This window comes from Botryllus schlosseri, chromosome 10 (assembly GCF_051294905.1).
Source record: "Botryllus schlosseri isolate E-star chromosome 10, Bs_hap1, whole genome shotgun sequence".
NCBI lineage: Eukaryota > Metazoa > Chordata > Ascidiacea > Stolidobranchia > Styelidae > Botryllus > Botryllus schlosseri.
In genome coordinates, this window is record NC_137245.1 from 17,216,344 (window position 1) to 17,234,260 (window position 17,917).

The 17,917-nt window shown below is 41.5% G+C and overlaps 2 protein-coding genes across 3 annotated transcripts; both read right to left on the reverse strand.

The window, feature by feature from the left end:
• Positions 1-154: 154 nt before the first annotated feature.
• On the reverse strand, positions 155-3,870 carry LOC145448151 (peflin-like). The gene is made up of 3 exons (XM_080326479.1): positions 3,587-3,870; positions 2,896-3,113; positions 155-1,580 (listed from the first exon to the last, which is right to left on the reverse strand). The coding sequence occupies exons 1-3, from the start codon at positions 3,782-3,784 to the stop codon at positions 1,367-1,369; spliced, it is 630 nt and encodes a 209-aa protein (XP_080182605.1). The 5' UTR covers positions 3,785-3,870; the 3' UTR covers positions 155-1,366.
• An 8,546-nt stretch (positions 3,871-12,416) lies between these two features.
• LOC145448928 (lysosomal phospholipase A and acyltransferase-like) lies at positions 12,417-14,472 on the reverse strand. Of its 2 annotated transcripts, none has more exons than XM_080327385.1 (7): positions 14,210-14,472; positions 13,880-14,020; positions 13,614-13,815; positions 13,454-13,550; positions 13,272-13,395; positions 13,062-13,209; positions 12,417-13,000 (listed from the first exon to the last, which is right to left on the reverse strand). In XM_080327385.1, exons 2-7 carry the CDS (start codon positions 13,964-13,966, stop codon positions 12,507-12,509), a joined length of 1,152 nt encoding a protein of 383 aa, XP_080183511.1. In that variant the 5' UTR covers positions 13,967-14,020; positions 14,210-14,472; the 3' UTR covers positions 12,417-12,506. The 2 variants fall into 2 exon arrangements, with proteins under 2 accessions (XP_080183511.1, XP_080183510.1); XM_080327384.1 differs by having other exon boundaries at positions 13,880-14,016; positions 14,210-14,471.
• Between the last annotated feature and the right edge of the window lie 3,445 nt (positions 14,473-17,917).

A 17,917-nucleotide genomic window follows, 5' to 3' on the forward strand; every position in this document is an offset into this window, starting at 1 on the left:
CAAATCGTAGTAAAAGGTGAATATAGATTTATCGATCAGAATCACTGTAGACAAGAGTAAGGACAATTCTACGAAGAAAAGAAGAGTTCGTACTTTGCAGTGGTAAAATCCTTGCAATGCAATCGCTTGCTACCAGTTTTACAACCTGGACCCCACTGATGGTTCAAATTTTATTCACGATTTATAAAAAAAGAAACAATCCAACACAATAGAAGACATGTGCAGTGATAACATGAAATATATGGTATCTTCGATAACGAGCACTATTACAAAGTATTAGACATGAACTAAGAAGACTACTATAGTGGGGTCGCCATATTTGATAATGCGTCAATTTACCCTTGCCGCATTTAACAACATTACCCAAATGCATCGCCACCTCTGCTATGTTAGAAACAAAACAACAAAGAGCGGATGTATTGGTGTACCGTGCACGCAAATGCAAAATTTATTGCGCAACCCACCAATGAGCATGAGCATACACACATTTTTACGAAGTCGAACCACAATGCGTTCGCATTACAATCAAGCCACAAATGAGTAGTGGGCTGCAAGGGGGACTGGCATTTCATTAAAAGCAACGCAAGACTGCGATAAAATGACAGGAAGGCTGCATGATATATAACAGGAAATTTTGGTACATTGGCAAGGGGTGAGTGATTGAGACAAGGGTTCAGAGGCTCGCATTTCGAAAACATTTAATGTTTGAATCGGGTCGAATGACCACTCGAAGAATCGACAATATAAAATCTGTGTACGTTTTCAGACTACAATATCAACCTTCGGGTCAGGCTCAAAACCTGTCAGGTATAGGCCAAATTTCACATATGATATAAGACCAGCTATTTATTGAAAAATGAACCCACAAAACTACAATTTCATGACTTTCGATCAAATTCCAGCATTTAGATAAATTCAAACAATAAATCAGCTGACGTGCAAGGGCCGATTCTGACATGAGGGCGCCCTATACTACACTTACGGCTACATAAAATATCGATGCATTTGTTGGAAAATTACGTCGTCGCAATATCAATGACATGATGGTGATTAAAAAAAATGATGTATATTTTAGCTTAACAATGCGGACTCAAAAAAGTAGTCAAATGTCAAAGAGCAGGGTCATAATTAACTATTCTGTTAATGGGAGACCTCAGAATGAACTGCTCATAATTTTTTCACTGTTCAACCGAGCTGGATTGCCAATCATGACCTACCACGGACGCCATCGACTTAGATAATGAGGGTAGTATCACAAACCAAGTAACAAATTACAGAAGCAATATTCCATGCAAAGTATATTAATCAGTTACTCCCATGCTAAAATTATTACACATTGATTACCACCTACTGCGACATCATGCTTCTACGGCTTAAGACAGAGCACTGCCGTGTGCATGAACTCTTCATAGTTGTACTGAGCTTGACCGACTCTGCGTGTGTCCTTCTGCTGAAAGTGATACGACGTCTGCTGCAGCATCATGCAGCAGTTGATGAAGCCTTCAAACGTCAGAGACCTTCTCATGCCTGTGTCGAATTTGTACAAGGCCACGTTGACGAAACCAGGGGACAGGCGGTATCTGAGAAAATATAGTTCACAACTAAAATGCGGCCGGTAGTGGGGGTGTGACGAGTGTCAATCACATGCCGTGCTTTCGTACTTGATCAGTTTCGATTGTATCAGGGATGTCTCGATTCCCACACTATAGCAATTGCTGAGCCTCATCTTCATCGTATTATTATATCAACCAAGGCGGCAACTAATCAATACATGTATTTTTCAGAGTACTTGAATACAGTGTTTTGACCCTTTTCAAGACCAGAAACACCTCGTGTCAAGAACAGTATCATGGATCACTCCTAATTTCAGAACAACGTAATGACAACAAAATTTATCTGTTGAGGTATGAGGTAGGCTACACGCGTGTAAGTCTAGCAGAATACGGTGTAGCTAAGTCAAAATAGCATTGTTTCTAGCAATATGAAGACTCTTAAGAAGTCATAATCTAAATAATTGGTTCCTCACCGGGTCAAAACGAGCCCCAGTTACTGTGATTCTGTGAAGCTAAACCTTCTAGTCGTGCTCAAAATTTCATATAATTACTTTACCCCGTCATGCAATAATTCGAACAGCAAATCTGCTACTCCGAGCTTGCTTTTACAGGATATATTTCTATAACTTCGAAATATTGGCAAGACAGCTGTCGTAGTTCAGTGATTACACCTCTGGTCTCTGGTGTCCCAAGAACCCAGCTGCTTGCAAAACCAGTACTGCCACAAGCTTTAATAAATGTGTAGGGTTGCGACAGGAGCTGGATCAGAGAGAGAGAATTTAGAGAGAGAGAGAGAGAGAGAATTCATTCGGTCCATGAACATTGATAATACACAGATAGATAAATACAAAGCAAAATATATGTAATTCAGAACCAGGCTGTAGCGAAGGGATCGGGAGATCATCAAGTCAGCTACAGCCTGAAAGGATGGTTGTGATATGAAGCTTATAACATAACATGACACGTTCGCAATGCTAAAAATGTAACATATTCGCAATGTATCAGAGACAGATGAAAAACTAAGGGGGATCATTCACAGTAGGTAACCTAAAGAATAGACGAGATAACACTATGGCACTGGCTACAGGAACACAAACTAGGCAAAGAGATGTTGATTGACAAATTTATGAAGAATGTTTATAATTTCCTACAAGATATTCGTGAAACATTTGTTTAAAGATATGGAGTGGTAGTGAGTGAGTGGATCAGGCATAAAACTTGAGCCAAATCACTGCAGACCATAACTAACTGCTACTGAAATTATACCAAGTTCTCTAATTTTAGAAATGATATAAAATATTTGGATGACAGTTACATGCAAATCAAACAATTATCAACTTACCCCAGCTGCTCAAACGCCCTGTGCAGTTCCTGGTGGCTTATATTTCCAGATCTGTCACTGTCGAAGCTATTGAAAACTTGACGCCACTGGTTGATGAAACCCCAAAGTTGTCCGAATTCGTTGATATCAATGGTTCCCGAAAAATCTTTGTCAAAAAGACCGATCATCGCATAACAAGTTGAAATCGAGAATCTGCTCCAATCATTGTTTGTGAGGGCCTGAAGACAAAAAAATAAGTGGCACTAATACAAATTTGCAGCTTGCAATAATGGATGTGTGATCGTCCCTACTGTAATCTCGGTACGTTTTGCGTAAAAGGTGAGCAGCGATGATTCATCAAGTTAAAGTAATGTAATATAAAATAAAGAATTGTGTGAGCACAGGACACCGATTCCATACACTACAGGGTGATCGACAGATCGTGATCGCTGATTAGTGATTGACACTGATTGTGATGCACTAATTTCGTATCTGCCGGAAATATCTATCTGGAGACATGCTTCGTACACCATATTTGCACTTGTCAATTACGGATTAAAATAACATCTCACACACGCCAATACGATAAGTCGATACATATTACAGGCTAGTATACCAATCATTATGGGGGTCCAAATCTGTGCCGTCTAAGTTAGCTGACAATTTACTCAACATCCCGAATATTTTAGTCCTATTTGCGTACTGCACTCACCTGTTGCAATTCGAGTGCAGAGATTCTACCGCTTCTGTCCTGATCAACTGATTGGAACCACGCTAGAACGCCGGGATCGACCTGCGGAGCACCATAGCCTGGCATTTGCTGACCATACTGTGGTTGACCCATTGGTGCTCCGTACGGCTGCTGGTGTCCGGGTGGTGGAGCACCTTGTGGTTGCCCATAATATGCCATCAGCTCAAATTACAAGAAAACTATCGGGTCGACGAACTTCTAAATTCCAAAACTATTGAAACATCAGATCCTGCGAGCTGCGACTCGACTATATCAATAAAAATCTGCAGTCTTGCATGACCCGATTAATGGCTCATCATCATAAGCACTTGAGGACTGCGGAGATCGATGTTACGAAATCATCATCATCATTGTTTTATTAGCAATTTTTATCAGTTCAATACATGGATACCCACAAAAATGCGATACAATGAAAAGATAGAAAGGTGTCGAAGCGACTTGGGTTAGTCTATGGAATCAGACACCCAGCTTGGCCTAGACCAGGGGTGGCCAACCTTTTTGGCAAAAGGGCCAGTGAGCGGGCCACTAGCCACGCGAAGTGCAATTTTTTTCAAGTTTAGAGGTTAATACTATTGTTACGTGAATATATTGCGACTCTGCTGTATATCGCTGGGCTAAGTTCGCAAGGATTTGACTATTCGGCGTCTGGACATATCGATATCGAAAGCTTCGCCCAACATGCGTCAATCGTTTTGTGCCTATATAGGTTTCATCGTCGACGGTCTTGCTGCGAGCGCAAACGTAAGGTCGCATGTTGGACGACACTTTCGCCTATCGTAATTGCGAATATAGTTAGACATTATGAGTTCTTGCATTTTCAAGGGGGTGTACCAATATATTAAAAGCAAGAAATCGAGTGATATCATATTGTGGGAAGCGTGAAGAAAATTTTAACTTTAGATAATTCTACCGCAGGATATTCTGCTTTATTGTGATGTACGAAGATCTACCAAAATGCGACTGGCTCGTGGATATGCCAATGCGCCGCAACTGATATTTTAGTCGTCACATCCGAAGAGTTGCGGCCAGACTAATCAAATTTTTGGTTGGCCTTGCAAGTTAGCAATCTGGGCAATCCATTTTTGATAATATTGCTAATTTCGAAAATTACCTCGCGGGCCACTCAAAACCTTCTCGCGGGCCAAATGTGGCCTGTGGGTCACGGGTTGGCCGACCCTGGCCTAGCCGATGTAAAGAGGAGGGATGCACACTGTATAAAAATTGAAGAAGATAGTGTAGAAAAAAAGCAAGCGACAAGAAATGGGGTGGCATGTCCTGGAAGGCGAGATCGATAGTCCAGGTCGTGGTCCAGCAATCTTGAGGATGGACTATAGTAACTAGTAATTGCTTGTATTTCGACTCGAATGTAGACAATGACATGCTCGTCGACTGCCGGATGGCCGGCGGGATCAGGGCCGTAACCAGAGGTGGTCAAAGTAGTCAAGAAAGCTACTCAAGTAGAAGTAGAAGTAGCGACGAAGAAATCTACTCAAGTACAAGTAGAAGTACTTCTTTCATAAGCAACCTGAAACTACTTGAAGTAGAAGTAGAATTTTCTGACTTTAAAAGTACTCAAGTAAGTAAGTAGTTGTGAAAACGATCCTGCTTGAATGGATTATAAAAAGGTGCAAATTGAGCTATGTGACAGGTGACGAGCTTGATTCATATTGATGCATAGCAGTAGGTATCCAATTTTCGATAGCATAAGCATTCGCCCACCTCGTGGGATGCAAAGGATAGTATTGATAAGGAAATGCGATGCAAATCCTCTGTGTTATCGAACAGCACGTTTTGGAAAATAGCAGGGTATGGCGCCATCCCCATATTATAAGGCCCGTAGTTTAGTCGAAGAGCAATACGGAGAAGTTGTATAGGATACGGTGTAAACACTTTGCGTGATTACTAAACGTTAATGAAAAATATGGTGGACCGTAAGAATGCCATATTGCGTAGCTATATTTCCAGAAATACAAGGCATTACTGCACTTGCTTTTATTCTTCAACATGTATGTTATCCAGACAAAAGAACTGATATTAATTATAACTCAAAGTACATGATATTGGGAATAGAAAGTGAAATATTAATATTACTTCTAAAAGCAGAATATGTATTTCATGTTTTTAGTCTAGAAAGTTTCAAAAGTGGTATGCTAAAACAGCTCTAAAACTAAAAAAGTCAATAGTCCACTCTTCCAGATTAGGACACGCCATGGACAATGGACATGCTAAATTACGATATGACAAGAAAATGCTACATTGCGAAACATCAGTTTCAAACGTTATGATGAGCCATATATACTGTGATGAATTATTTCATATGGGCGAAGGGCGACAATGTGGCGTGAACGGAACCACGCCAACCCTCCACCTAAATTATATTCACCGATACTTTCGTGAAATCATACTGGTCACTCCGTATCCACGGCGCGCGAAGCGCGACGTAAATTCTGGGCTCTACTAAACTTTTACGAAAATTAAATGTTAATACTCCGTGAAAACAGCTCCGAAATTCCTCAGGCTATCTTCCTGATTGAAAGGTTGAACTACTTCTACTTGACAAACTGAAAGTAGCGACAAGTAAGTAAGTAGATCACAAAATATTAAGAAGTAGAAGTAGAAGTAGCGAAAATCAGATCTACTTGAGTAAGTACCAGAAGTAGAGGAGAACTACTTGAGTACTTCAAAAAAGTCGAAGTACTTCGTTACTGACCACCTCTGGCCGTAACAGCACTTCGTCATCCCCCCCCCAAAAGTTTGGTCTTGGGCCCCCCATAGGGTTATAGACCGAACCAGACCCCCCGGCGATACCCTGTTTACTGCTATTTATCATATCCGTTCGGAGTTTGTTTAGTGAATCAGCTTTTGTCACCTAAGCGCGCGAAGCGCGGAAAATTTCTAGAATTCATGATTTCGTCGGTCAGTATGGTCGGGAATTGCATATTTGTTATCTATTTTTATCTTCTCTCTGCTCACGTAATCAGATTTGCCGGTAGAGCTGAGTGAGGTGTGTTTGAAAAGGTAGGACCACTCAATAATAATTAAACATCTTCGGGCGTATACCCGTTGGCAGGATCGAAATAGCACCTCGTCAGACCCCCAAAAACGTGGGTCTTGGGCTCCCATAGGGTGATGAAACGACCCCTCCATCACGTTGTTCGCGTTTGTCACGAAATCATCTGTACTGTATTGTGAGGCAGCGCGAAGCGCGAAAATTTTCGATAATTTATGATAAAATCGGTCAATCAGATCGGCGATTGCATATATATTATGCTATCAATTTAGTGTCCTCTCTACTCACGTAATTAGATTTACCGGTAGATCTGAGTGAAGAGTCTTGAAAACGGGAGGGCCCGTAAATAATGAATAAACATCTTCAGGCGGGCGGACCCGTTGATATGACTTCGTTACATGATGTTATTTCGTGACTTCCAGTCTGCCATATAAAAAATATAGAATCGCCCAAACGTAGGCTTCTAAACTAAGAGACGCACACGATTTCAAATTGGTATTTCTTCACTGGCATAAAATTTTTCCCAGCGAGATGGTATTTGTCTTGTGAGGTTCAGATTGCAAAGATTCAAAAAAGCCCTACTTGATCGCCTCTTGTCGTTACACTAACACTGTTGCCCTACCTCGCCCAGACATTGCTTCATTGATCATTTGCTACCATTGTTTAATTTTTTTTATATTTTCCTTTCCTAACTAAACATTTTTTCACAGCCAGACTGTTCTGAGTCAAGTGTACCTGTTTGATGCTGGTGTGATCAGACTAGATGACCTTCACGGTCTTATCGATCATTCCTATCTAATACCGAATACTGTGCACGCATATTTTCTGTACCACCATCACTGCCGTTTGTTATGTATTTTGGTTCGATGAAAATAAAGACTCTCTCTCTCTCTCTCTCTCTCTCAGGAACATTCGGCGCCAGTCATTTAGGCGCCTATGGACAATTAAACCTATATGTATTTTGTATATCCAACGAAGTCTTCGGTCAGCATAAGGGCATAGACCTTTTCGGCCGAGGTTTTCTCGCTGCCGATCGTTCTGGCACATTTCTCGGAGTCGCATGTTATATGGCCTAAAACTTGATTGTATGTCTTGGTGGGTCGTGGCGCGGTAATGGCCCAATACCCAATAATATAGACAAATAACGACTTGAATACGCGCGCAGCGTGAAAAAATTTTGAAAAAATTGCATAAATTTTCAAAAAATACTCGATGATTTATGCTAATTCACGAAATAATTTTAGGCCCCCTTCGAGCTCGCCCCCCCAATTGGGGGGTTTGGGGTGCGGCAGTTACCGTGCTGGGCGGGATACTGTTCTACACATCAGGTCCGGCATATTTGATAGAGCGATGATCTTTTCGGTCGATCACATGATAATTTGACGACGTGGACGCGCGTGTGTTGTACTTGTGCGCTCGATAAATGAATGAATTGCCATCGGATCAGAATGAAATGTGCATTCAGGAGAGAAGTGAAATGAAGCGACAGACTGATTAACATTCTATATACCGCGGTAATATGGGGAATTGGGAATTAAGATGCGAAATGAAACCTGCGTGCTCTATCACAGCAGATAACAAGCCTAGGCCAAGGTGAGTGTCTGACTCCATAGACTTCTCCAAGTCGCTTCGACACCTTCCTATCTTTTCATTGTATCGCATTTTTGTGGTGCATGGAACTGATAAAATTGCTAATAAACCAGCAATGATGATGATGAAACACGATTCCATTGAACCATAGCAATTTACAACTTTGGGCTGTTGTTACTTTAGGCGCTTCCGTAGAAGCGAGCACACACTACCAGCCTTTCCTTGACTTGTGTGCTCAGTGCTCAGACTTAACCAAAGCGAGTATAGTAGGGTTACCATATTTTTGTAGCTCAAATTCCGGACGCTCTTTAGTGCATCTGGAATGCATTACCACCACATATCCGTGAATTGCCTTATAATAGATTCAAAAAAGCCCTACTTGTTCACCTCTTGTCGTTACACTAACACTGTTGCCCTACCTCGCCCAGACATTGCTTCATTGATCATTTGCTACCATTGTTTAATTTTTTTCTATTTTCCTTTCTTAACTAAACATTTTTTACAGCCAGACTGTTCAGAGTCAATTGTACCTGTTTGATGCTGGTGTGATCAGACTAGATGACCTTCACGGTCTTATCGATCATTCCTATCTAATACCGAATACTGTGCACGCATATTTTCTGTACCACCATCACTGCCGTTTGTTATGTATTTTGGTTCGATGAAAATAAAGACTCTCTCTCTCTCTCTCTCTGCACACTAGCGGGTTTTACAATGAGATATGAATACTTTGTCAGTCAATATGACGTCACACTAGCAAATTTTCGCCTATTGCCTGTATACAGGTTCTGAATTGGGCCACCTCTAATGTGAGCTCTGGTGATTGCGTGGATCTGCAACAGATTTCTTCACGAACCGGAGGAAATCGTCTGGAAGACCTGATCCGGTCCGCCGGTCGTGTGTTTGACAGCTCTGTTTAGTCGGTGTAGTTATCTGGTTGTGTGTAATTGTAACCAGGTCCGTAACAACATTTTTAAGCCCCCTTCCGCCCAATAAAGCACTGATCCTGAGCCCACCATAGGGTTATACATGCAACTTCTTGGAGGCTTACTATATGCATCTGGTTGTAAAATTTTGTGACTGAATTCTGTCAATAATATTGGTTCTTCCATGCATACTATTACTATCAAATGCACCACCAGGTTGCACATCCGGTGGTTTCCAACCTTTTATAGTCGCGACCTCATTTCAATTTGAAAATGTTCCGTGGTGCAGCTCAATGATTAATAGGATGATTAGTAAAAAAGGTCAGCTTGTCCAGACTACTTTGGAAGATGATAACGTCCAACATCTTCGCGATTCCTAGAATAAAGCCAAACGACCCTCAGGATTAGAAACACTGTCCCAACGGCCTTTAACCAACTCCAGGAATAATCCTTTTCTTATAATTGGATTACAATTAAACTTATTTCAGTAAATGATGGTTATTTATATTGTATTTTCTGCGAGGGCGATGTATGGTCCCCTAACGTCAATATGCGTTGCACTAAATCGCGCGCAGCGCGAAGAAAAATTTCAAATAGCATAAATCTGCTTAAAAACAATATTGTTTATGTTGATTTACGAGAACATTTTGAGCCTACTTCGAGCCTTCTAAATTCTGGACATTTAGGCATATTTTAGAATTTCCTCCCGGACGCAGTTTTTATAGTGAAATTTCGGACGTATGGCAACCCTAATATACTATAGAAACTACCGACACTCGCCATGAACAGCGCAACGTGTCTCTGGAGCCCTACACAACAAGCGGGCTAAGCCAATCGATATCATATTAATCCGATATATACTATAGCTACCTTCATGGAAAGATCTCTATTAGTTGATAGAGAATACGCCAAAATTCTTAGGCCCTAATAATGCATTCTGTAGATCTAGTTCTATACCCTTACAAGTCAAGAAAATGCTGGTGATGTGTGCTCGCTTCTACCGAAGCGCCTATAGAAAGTATCAACCACGCAACGTTTCTCTCACAGCTTTCTAGATGTGTAGGTGTAATGACAAAACTCAAGCACATAGTTCCTAGATCTGTGCTTAGGACAATTTACTTTTCGCTTTTTTACTCGTACAGTATGGCATAATTGTATGGGGGAATGCTTGTACTTCACATTGTTCTAAAATTCGTACCCTGCAAAACCAAGCAATGCGTTTGATGGCTGGCTTGCCCCAACGAACAAGATTATCCCAGTACTACCGCAAATACAAAATTCTAAAATTTGACGATATTTTTACATTTGAAGTAGCTAAATTTATGCATCAATATTTTTCAAATGAATTGCCTCCTATGTTTAATGATTTCTTCGTCCTTGCTCAAACTGTTCACTCACATAATACCAGATTTTCTTCCCAAGGTAACATCTATTTTCATCGACCCACAAGTAACCTCACAAAGAAATCGATCGACTATGCCGGTCCTGTCAAATGGAATGCTATACCCTCATCAATACGGGACCTCCCATACCACTCCTTCAAAAAGGAATTATTCAGTCACCTCATCTCCTGTTACCAATGATCCGCTTGTCTCACACCAATTTTTTTAGTTTCTTCAGTATTTTATTTTTATGCTGAGCTGAATTGATTGATCCCAACCAATGCATCCAAATTTATGACACGATATCTGTATTTGTTAATGCAGGGTGTGATCAGACTAGTTGACCCTACCCAGAGTCATATCGGTCACACCCTGTCATATACCGTTAAGTTCATTTATTGTTGTTTCATGTGCCAATGATGTTTTCTTTACGGTTGGACAAATCAATAAATCTCTCTCTCTCTCTCTCTGCGACGCGATTACACTTCGAAACACAAGCTCACTGCCCATTGCCGCGATGCCAGCTGAGCACTCACACTATTTTAATTTACATTTTCCGAGTTGGTGCGACAGTAGCTTTCGATCAAGACAAGATTCATTAAATTTTGCGCTCTGGAAGATAACTTTTGGATTGCCAGAAATCCCATGTCGCTGCCACAAAACAATTCTGAATAAAACCTTGACGATGCGGAACGAAGCGGTAAAATCGGTCCTTGCCATTCTATGTTAGCATTCGATACTCTCACTCTCGCCGCGCATGAAAAGTGTGACATAGACCAATCGCAGTGAGCCGTGAGACCTACTTGTGTCCACATCGAATAGGATACTATATGCTGTGATCATACGGTCCTATACATCGGCACGGCTGCTTGGTATTTCAGTATATACTATAGCAGTGGTTCTCGACCTTTTAGACACGCCTCCCTTTATGACAGTGAAAAATTTCACGACCCGTTTATAGTCATATCACAAAATCAAACCGGGATGCTAGCAACCCCAACAGATTGTTTGATTGCATGGAAGCTGGAAGGTTATGACTGTTGACGAGAGAATTGAAAAATATGAAATTCGGTCTATATATAGAGAAACACGCGTGAATTGGAGGTAAATCGCGCAGAACGCGAAAATTCTTTTCAGTTGATCGCTTCTTCACGCCCCCAGTTTGAGAACCACTGCACTATAGGGTTACCACACGTCCTCTTTTTTCACAAAATTGAAAGTGTCCTCAAAGGACGCCGAAATGTCCCCTTTTTGGGGAAAAAGTATTAAAATGCCACGAAAAAGTCGACTTCCAGCAGTACCGCAGGAAGGGAAAGGGAAAGGACGTAGTTTATTTTTGTCCTTGATGTTTTTTTGCGGCATATACACCGACTCATGATACACATACACACGATCTGTGCATATGCATACCATGAGTGCATGATGTGCATATGCCGCTGGACAAGGAGGTGCAGATATAGCCTTTGCGGCTTTTTAAGTCATGCACCACGCCTCTATGCTATCCCAGTAATGCATGAGCGCCAAGCAGGGAAGTCATGGATACCAGTGTTACTAATCAGGTCTTTGGTCTGACCCGGCCGGGGATCGAACCCACGACCTACCGATCAAGAAGCTATCTTACGCTATCTTGTCGGAAACTGAGTAATGCGGGAGTATAGATCAAAATGACTTTTTAATCAACTCCACGTCGAAGGAAAACCCTACTCTTATTGGAAGTAGAGATATGTCTATAAAGAAACCCTTGTTGCCTTATCCCAATGCGGATTGATCAGTTCGTGGCTGATGAGTTTCAGAACTACCGTTATAAAGTATAATAGTTCCCAATTTGTGACTCTCGCGTCCCTTGCAGCTATTATACGGCTCGTATAACATAAATTTCAAGATACTCTTTTCCAAACCATTTCCTAGCAAAAGTGCGCAATTTCTTACAAGCAGAATATCTTCAAGGCTATTTCATTTAAAAGAAAAAGTGCTCAATTTCTTACAAGCAGAATATCTTCAAGGCTATTCAGAAATACAGAGTCGGCGAATATTCCCGAGTGAGAAACGCCGTGTATACCGAGATTTTCCGTTTTTTGTCGTTGGTCATTGTTAATGTTAATCGACTTCTGCCAGAACCTGCAGCCGGACAAACTTTCTCTGGAAATGGTTCCGTCGCCGTCCGAATATACAACCTTTTTCGGCTGAGAATCAGGAAAGCCCCTCTCGTAAATGAGCTTCGCAGCAGTTGACAGTCCGGTACCGTAGAAGCAATATGTCTTCACCATCGGGTGCCTCATCATTATGCCTGGACTAGGCAGTTCATTCTCGACAGACACTTTTTTGTAGATCTTCTCACCGATATCATTGCCAGAAGTATAGAAAAAGCTTTCGATATCTTTAGGATGCAGGGAGAAATTTTGTTTGAGAGTTTCGATGAAAGTTACATTGGTGCCGTAAAACCGCGGATCGGGGATCATCATATAATCTGTAATGGCATCGAAAATTAATTTATAGAGCAACCATGCGTTCATTTGGTGTGCCCATACTTGTCTCAGTAGTTCGCTGTGATTCTCGGAGGTCCTTCGATTTTATGATTGGGATGCCCAAGTTGTATCCGGAGGTTATACCCCACAGAGATCCAATCGAACCGCCCCAAGGCGTTGATAAGGGAACGAAGCAGTGGACGAACTTGTCCTGTCGAGTAGAACACTACGTATACTTTGGATATGGAGAAATTACATCCGAATTCAAGTTACCTTCCAACTTGTGGACTGCTGGTTTAAAAACCACGTAGCGAACAAACCCCCCATGCTATGAGATATTATGGCGACTTTGGTCTTGTTGTTAAGTCTCCATGTATCCTCAATCAAAATCCGCAACCTGTAGTTCGAAACTGGGATGCACTTTGAATACCGTATCAGACTAAATAGGCGCTTACTTGGCGATCCACTCGGGCTGCGACGCCATCGCATATCGGAAGTCATACGGCGCCCCGCGAATCGAGACATCACGTTCGTATCCCCACGAAACCAAAGCTGAAAAAAACTGACAAGTTGAAGCGAGACTATATATTGATAAACTCTGTATTAAAATTTAACCTTGAACCATCGCAGCTGCGTCAGAACCGATATGAAATAATTTCGCCAGGTGACTTGGATCCAGATATTCAACGACACTTGTGTTGCCCCATCCTGCGACTCTCGTTTGAACCCCATGCGGAGAATGGCTGGTATTCGTTTTTGTGTTGAATAATGTCCTCAAGTTCGATGAGATGCAGGAAAATCTGCCTCGTAGGACGTCCTGTCAAATGCCATGTTGCATTATATAGTAAACATATAATCCAATGAAAAATTTGAAGTTATACCTCGACGCGCAGCCATAAGCGAAACCAACCGGTTCTCTTCTCGCAATTCTCTTGGTCAGTCACTTTGCAATCAATGGGCGATGCCATGTCCCCGGGTACGATGACAACCGGTGCTCGTTTAGCAGCCCCATCGTTAACTACCTCGAAATTTTGAACAACGACTTTACTGAAGGAAGAGGTATATTGCCTAGTTCTACCTCTACCACATTCAAATCCCTGGCTGCAGCCCACGCATACATACAAGATTTAAAAAAATATATACATATGCATGGATTGGTCATGGGTAATAGGTATAGGCGAGTGCTACGTAAATATGCTATTCGTACTTACCAAATGAATACAACAGCAAGATCACGAAGGCGTTGACCACGATCATTTTCGCGCACGGACAACTGATCTCCTCTCTGCACCTAACACCGAGTTAATGCCTTGGAGGAGTCTATAACACTGAGATTAACATACTGGCATGAGCAGATTATTGATTACTATTTGTGCACTTCGCAATCAAAGGAATAGACGATCGCTTTGCCGAATCGGAGTTGCACAAATAACAAGTCGTTGTTAATCTATACACTGATTTTCAGTCTGTCAGCAGCGCCCTAAAAACGAACATAGATGTCTATAATTAGTAAATGGCTCTTACGAAGTGAGCGCGTGACAAATTCGCATAGTATAGCCTACATTCTATTGCCCGAATTAAAAATGAAATGTTTATCGGTTTGCATGAAAGCGGTTGGACCATGAATCCAACAAGCCTGAAATTTGTGGATGACATATTGACCAGAGGTGGTCAGTAACGAAGTACTTCGACTTTTTTGAAGTACTCAAGTAGTTCTCCCCTACTTCTGGTACTTACTCAAGTAGATCTGATTTTCGCTACTTCTACTTCTACTTTTTAATATTTTGTGACCTACTTACTTACTTGTCGCTACTTTCAGTTTGTCAAGTAGAAGTAGTTCAACCTTTCAATCAGGAAGATAGCCTGAGGAATTTCGGAGCTGTTTTCACGGAGTATTAACATTTAATTTTCGTAAAAGTTTAGTAGAGCCCAGAATTTACGTCGCGCTTTGCGCGCCGTGGATACGGAGTGACCAGTATGATTTCACGAAAGTATCGGTGAATATAATTTAGGTGGAGGGTTGGCGTGGTTCCGTTCACGCCACATTGTCGCCCTTCGCCCATATGAAATAATTCATCACAGTATATATGGCTCATCATAACGTTTGAAACTGATGTTTCGCAATGTAGCATTTTCTTGTCATATCGTAATTTAGCATGTCCATTGTCCATGGCGTGTCCTAATCTGGAAGAGTGGACTATTGACTTTTTTAGTTTTAGAGCTGTTTTAGCATACCACTTTTGAAACTTTCTAGACTAAAAACATGAAATACATATTCTGCTTTTAGAAGTAGTATTAATATTTCACTTTCTATTCCCAATATCATGTACTTTGAGTTATAATTAATATCAGTTCTTTTGTCTGGATAACATACATGTTGAAGAATAAAAGCAAGTGCAGTAATGCCTTGTATTTCTGGAAATATAGCTACGCAATATGGCATTCTTACGGTCCACCATATTTTTTATTAACGTTTAGTAATCACGCAAAGTGTTTACACCGTATCCTATACAACTTCTCCGTATTGCTCTTCGACTAAACTACGGGCCTTATAATATGGGGATGGCGCCATACCCAGGGCCGTAACAGCACTTCGCCAGGCCCCCCCCAAAACTTTGGTCTTGGGCCCCCCATATGATGATAAACCGAACGTCTGGGGGGCTTCGCCCCCCAGACCCCCCTCACGCTGTATCCTGTACGCCGTTAACCGCTACTTATCATCTTTCATGGGGCTCCGTTGACTGGGTACGCTTTTCTCGCCGAAAACGCGCGAAGCGCGAAAAATTCTGTAATTCGTGATTGAATCGGTAAATATGATCGTGAATTGCAAACGTATTGCTATCAATTTTTACCCTCTCTCTGCTCACCTAATCAGATTTACAGGTAGAGCTGAGTGAGGCGTGTTTGAATAGGTAGGACCCCTCAATAATAATTAAACATCTTCGGGCGTATACCCATTGACAGGAACGAAACAGCACTTCGTCAGACCCCTAAAAATCTTGGGTCTTGGGCTCCCATAGGGTGATAAACCGACCCCCAATGACGTTCGCTTTGCCACGAAATTAGTCGTACTGTTTAGTGAGCCAGCGCCAAGCGCGAAAATTTTCGATAATTCATGATAAAATCGGTCAATAAGATCGGGAATTGCATATATATTACTATCAATTTCTTGTCCTCTCTGCTCACGTAATCAGATTTACCGGCAGAGCTGAGTGAGGTGTCTTGGAAACTGTAGGGCCCGTTGGTATGACTCCGTAACATAATGTTATTTCGTGACTTCCTGTCTGCTATATCAAAAAATATAGAATCGCCCAAACCTATGCTACTAAACTAAAAGACACACACGATTTCAAATTGGTATTTCTTCACTGGTATATAATTTTCCCCTGCGGGATGGTATTTGTCTTGTGTGGTTCAGATTGCCAAGACAGGAACATTCGGCGTCAGTCATTTAGGCGCTTTTGGACAATTAAACCTACATGTTTTTTGTATATATAACGAAGTTTTCGGTCAGCATAAGGACGGTCCTTTTCGGCCAAGGTTTTCTCACTGCCGATCGTTCTAGCACATTTCTTGGAGTCGCATGTCACATGGCCTGAAACTTTATATGTCTTGGTATATCGTGGCGCGATAATGACCAACGCAAATACGCCCATTTCGATAATCTTTTGTTTTGCTTATTTTTTTTTGGGGGGGGGGGGGCAAGAGTACTCCAAAATCAAGATATGTGGCAACTTGAAATCGCGCCCAGCGCGAAAAATTTTTGAAAAAGTTGCATAAATTTTCAAAAAATACTCTATAATTTATGCTAATCCACGAAATAATTTTGGGCCCCCTTCGAGCTCGGGCCCCCCCCAATTGGGGGGTTTGGGGTGCGGCAGTTACGGTGCTGGCCATACCCTGCTATTTTCCAAAACGTGCTGTTCGATAACACAGAGGATTTGCATCGCATTTCCTTATCAATACTATCCTTTGCATCCCACGAGGTGGGCGAATGCTTATGCTATCGAAAATTGGATACCTACTGCTATGCATCAATATGAATCAAGCTCGTCACCTATCACATAGCTCAATTTGCACCTTTTTATAATCCATTAAAGCAGGATCGTTTTCACAACTACTTACTTACTTGAGTACTTTTAAAGTCAGAAAATTCTACTTCTACTTCAAGTAGTTTCAGGTTGCTTATGAAATAAGTACTTCTACTTGTACTTGAGTAGATTTCTTCGTCGCTACTTCTACTTCTACTTGAGTAGCTTTCTTGACTACTTTGACCACCTCTGATATTGACATATTATTGTATGGATGTGTATTTTCTCTGTCCAAGCTATCCGAACTCTGAAGGACTCGGTCACGCAAAAAGGGTTATCCAAGAACAGGTTTAATTGGCCCAAATAGTCACTGATTTATTGTCAGCTCTGCTCGACCACAATGTTATGAGGCAGCAGTTGCGAGTAACTACGAGCGAGGGATTTTCAAGTGGCGTCATCTTCAGTGTGACTCAGTTTCTTGTGACTTTGCGTCGTCACCGTCGTAGCGAATGAACTATTGGACTTTCTCCGTTCTGACGGGAATGTATACGTCTGCTTTGTAATGCATTGTAATGCCTTATCGGAGTGAGCAGGTCGTTATAAGAGAGTGATTTTGGCAGTGTTAGAGAAAGAACTTGTCTATGAAGTTTTAATATACTGTATTTTCAAGTGTGTGATTTGATAATATATTACATGTAACAGATGTTGCCAACACACCGGAAATAGCATTGGTGGTGGGATGTCAACACAGAGCATGCTATACTCCATTTTCCAGGGAATGGAAACTCAGAGAGACAATAGGCGTATACGTCTTGGTAAAACAACTAGAAATGAAACATGGCACTTTCGATACCCAATGACAAATATTGCCTCAATATAAGTCAGAAT

Bases quoted from the DNA above. Each gene is read 5' to 3' on its own strand.
- LOC145448151 (XM_080326479.1), bottom strand. From the start codon at position 3,784: ATGGCATATTATGGGCAACCACAAGGTGCTCCACCACCCGGACACCAG. The intron at 3,114-3,586 runs GTGAGTGCAGTA...TTTTGTCTTCAG, and splicing joins CTGCACTCGAATTGCAACAG to GCCCTCACAAACAATGATTG. The intron at 1,581-2,895 runs GTAAGTTGATAA...ATATTTTCTCAG, and splicing joins AGGGCGTTTGAGCAGCTGGG to ATACCGCCTGTCCCCTGGTT.
- LOC145448928 (XM_080327384.1), bottom strand. From the start codon at position 14,255: ATGATCGTGGTCAACGCCTTCGTGATCTTGCTGTTGTATTCATTTG. The intron at 13,816-13,879 runs GTATAACTTCAA...GGCATTTGACAG, and splicing joins GCTTATGGCTGCGCGTCGAG to GACGTCCTACGAGGCAGATT. The intron at 13,210-13,271 runs GTAACTTGAATT...TCTACTCGACAG, and splicing joins AGCAGTCCACAAGTTGGAAG to GACAAGTTCGTCCACTGCTT.